Source organism: Rhea americana, unplaced genomic scaffold (genome assembly GCF_003343005.1).
Source record: "Rhea americana isolate MKP2758 unplaced genomic scaffold, rheAme1 scaffold_420, whole genome shotgun sequence".
Lineage (NCBI taxonomy): Eukaryota > Metazoa > Chordata > Aves > Rheiformes > Rheidae > Rhea > Rhea americana.
The window spans coordinates 132389-134894 of NW_028186558.1; the positions used below are offsets into that span (position 1 = coordinate 132389).

At 73.0% G+C, this 2506-nt stretch overlaps 1 protein-coding gene across 1 annotated transcript in view; it reads left to right on the plus strand.

Moving 5' to 3' along the window:
* Nucleotides 1-10: 10 nt before the first annotated feature.
* OLFM2 (olfactomedin 2) overlaps nt 11-2506 on the plus strand; it is a 14446-nt gene continuing 11950 nt past the window's right edge. Inside the window, exon 1 of the mRNA XM_085315167.1 lies at nt 11-108. Coding sequence (XP_085171293.1) covers nt 52-108 — 57 coding nt within the window. The 5' untranslated portion in view covers nt 11-51. The remainder of the gene's footprint in view (nt 109-2506) is intronic.

A 2506-nucleotide genomic window follows, 5' to 3' on the forward strand; every position in this document is an offset into this window, starting at 1 on the left:
GGCACCGGCACCGGCACCGGCACCGGCACCGGCGGGGTCCGCGCCTGCAGGATGCGCCTCCTCCGCGGCCTCCTCCTGCTCCTCTCCGCCGGGTCCCCCGCGATGCAGGTGAGCGCGGCCGGGCCGGGGGGGCTCGGCGCCGCCTCGGCGCCCCCCCACCCCGCGGATGCCGGTTTGCAGCGGGGGGGCGGGGGGAGGCGGGGCCTCCCCGGAACCGGCGCGGGGGTCTCGCCGGGACGGGCGCCCCGGGCGACACCGGACACCCCCGGTCACCCCCCGCGGCTCGGACGCCGGGGCCCTTTCCCAACCCCCGCAGCGCCTAGAGCGGCAGGGGGGACACTGCGCCGAACCCCCTGCCACCCCGGCCCCACGGCCACCCACCGCTGCGGGCTGCCTTTGCTCCGTGCGACGCCGGGCCCAGACCCCAGGCTCCCCGCTTGGCACGTGGGCGGCTCCGGAGCGATGCGCCGGAGCGGCTTTGCACGTGGTGGCGGCAGCCGCCGAGGCTCCTGGCTCGGCCCCTGGCTCGGTGGCAGCCGCAGGTAGCGGGGCAGCTTGGTCGCTGCTCAGCGCCGCTCGTACCGCCTGTGGAACGTGCACGAGCCGGGCTGGCGTCAACGGGGTGCTCCGGCCCGGAGCCGCTCCGCGGGCACGCCTCTCCGCAGGGATCCCCGCCGGACGGTGGGCGCGGGGGCTTTGGAGCCCGATGCCGAGCATGGGGAGGGTTGAGGCAGCCGATGCTGCCCCGTGGGAAGCAGAACCATGCGCGGAAGGTGCTGAATCCAGGCAGGAGCCGGCAGCCCAGTGGGACTTCCCTACTGTGCTCTGGGCTCTGGAGCCRGGAAGGGCTGCCAGCCCGATGTGCAGAGCGAGCTCGGGGTCCTGCACCCCACGACTGGGCCGCTCCGAGCATGGCCTCGCACGATGGCTCCGCCGTGGTGCCCTGGCTGTCTCCGGGAAGGGCCTGGAGCCGTGTGGCGGGAATGGCACTGTGCCCTGGTACTGCTTCCTGCCGCCCCACTGCCCGTCCCTGGCATGGGGACCTGCACGAGGACGGGTCGAGCTGCAGATGCCTAGGCGTTCGCAGCCAGGTCTGAACCCCCATCGCCTGCGGAGGGGCTGGCACTGGGCTCGGGGCGGCTGGGCCTTGCTGCCTCCCCGCTACCCCCCTCCTCCTTGTGTCAGTGCCTCGTTCCCCAGCACRGCACTAAATGCCGGATAATGAGCTGGAATTAATGAGCAATTTGCCTGCAGATTCCCAGTGATGATGCTCCAGGCTGGAAGGGAGCCTTGCAAAGGAATAACGCAGAGGTGGAGGTGAGGGTGGGGGCGCCCGGCCCCCTGCCCGTTGTGTTGGCAGCTTGGTGCATGCAGCCGGCGCATGCCCCAGTGCCCGGGAGGCTGCTGGTGCTCGGCGTGTGGGGATGCCGCGCTGCGGAGCAGCCCAGGATGTGCCCTCCGCTCCCGCAGGCCTGCCGGACGCCCGCGTCCGGGCGCTGAGGGCCTGGAGCACTGGGGATGCTGGAGGAGCGATGCATCGCACCCCTGTCCCTGTCCCCATCCCTGTCRCCGTGCGGAGTCTGCCAGGAGCTGCCGGCCGGCGTTGGTGGTGCAGGGCCCGTGGGCGGCCAGGGCCGGGCTCTGCCCCGGGGCGCCCCGCGGGCGGGCACCGTGGGCGCCCGTGCTGTGCGTGCCCATCCCCACGCGGTGGCACTGCGCCCCCACGGCACGGTGCTGGCTGCCGCACCGTGGCACGGCCCCGGCGATGCTCAGGCCTCGGTGGGGCCTGGGGCTCCGGAGAGGGGGGCTCAGGTCCCTGCGCTGTGTCGCGGTGCACTAYGCTGTGCTGTGCCGTGCCGTACCACACCGTGCCGTGCCAYRCCRTGCTGTGCYRTGCCATGCTGTGCTGTGCCATGCCATGCCAAGCAGCCTGTGCAAGGCACTGTGCACCACAGAGGCAGACGATGCTGGGCAAAGCAGGCGTCTGGGGAGGCCACCAGCAGCCCTGGAGGTGACGGCAAGTGCTGGGGAGCGCGGGCGGCAGTCTCTGGGGACAGGGTGCTCCCAGCGCAGGAGTCGGGGCACGGCCGGGGGAAGGAGAAGGGGAATTTTGCATCCACGCTCCGGGCTTGGCACGTGGCACAGCCGAGTGCGGTGCATGGCCGCGGGTAGGTGCTGGCCTCGTGCTGAGGGCTGCCGCTGGTCTCGGCATCTCCCCCCAGCCTGGTGCCCGACAGCAAAGCAGTTACCCCAGGCCCAGCTCCTGGCACGACCCCAGCCCCAGCCTGGCACCTCTGCTCGCCAGCTGCAGGGTCCCATGTCCCCGAGCCCGCTGCCCTCGCAAGCCGCCCCAGCGCTGCTCGTCCCGGCCAGCGCGGGACTGGAAGGGACAAGGGTGGGAGCTGGGAGCTGAGAAGCAACCTGGGGGCCCAGAGTGGGGCCATGCCTGGAGGGGAGCTGGGGGCCACCGGGGGAGCCAGGGGGCTGGGAGCAGATCTGGGGGACT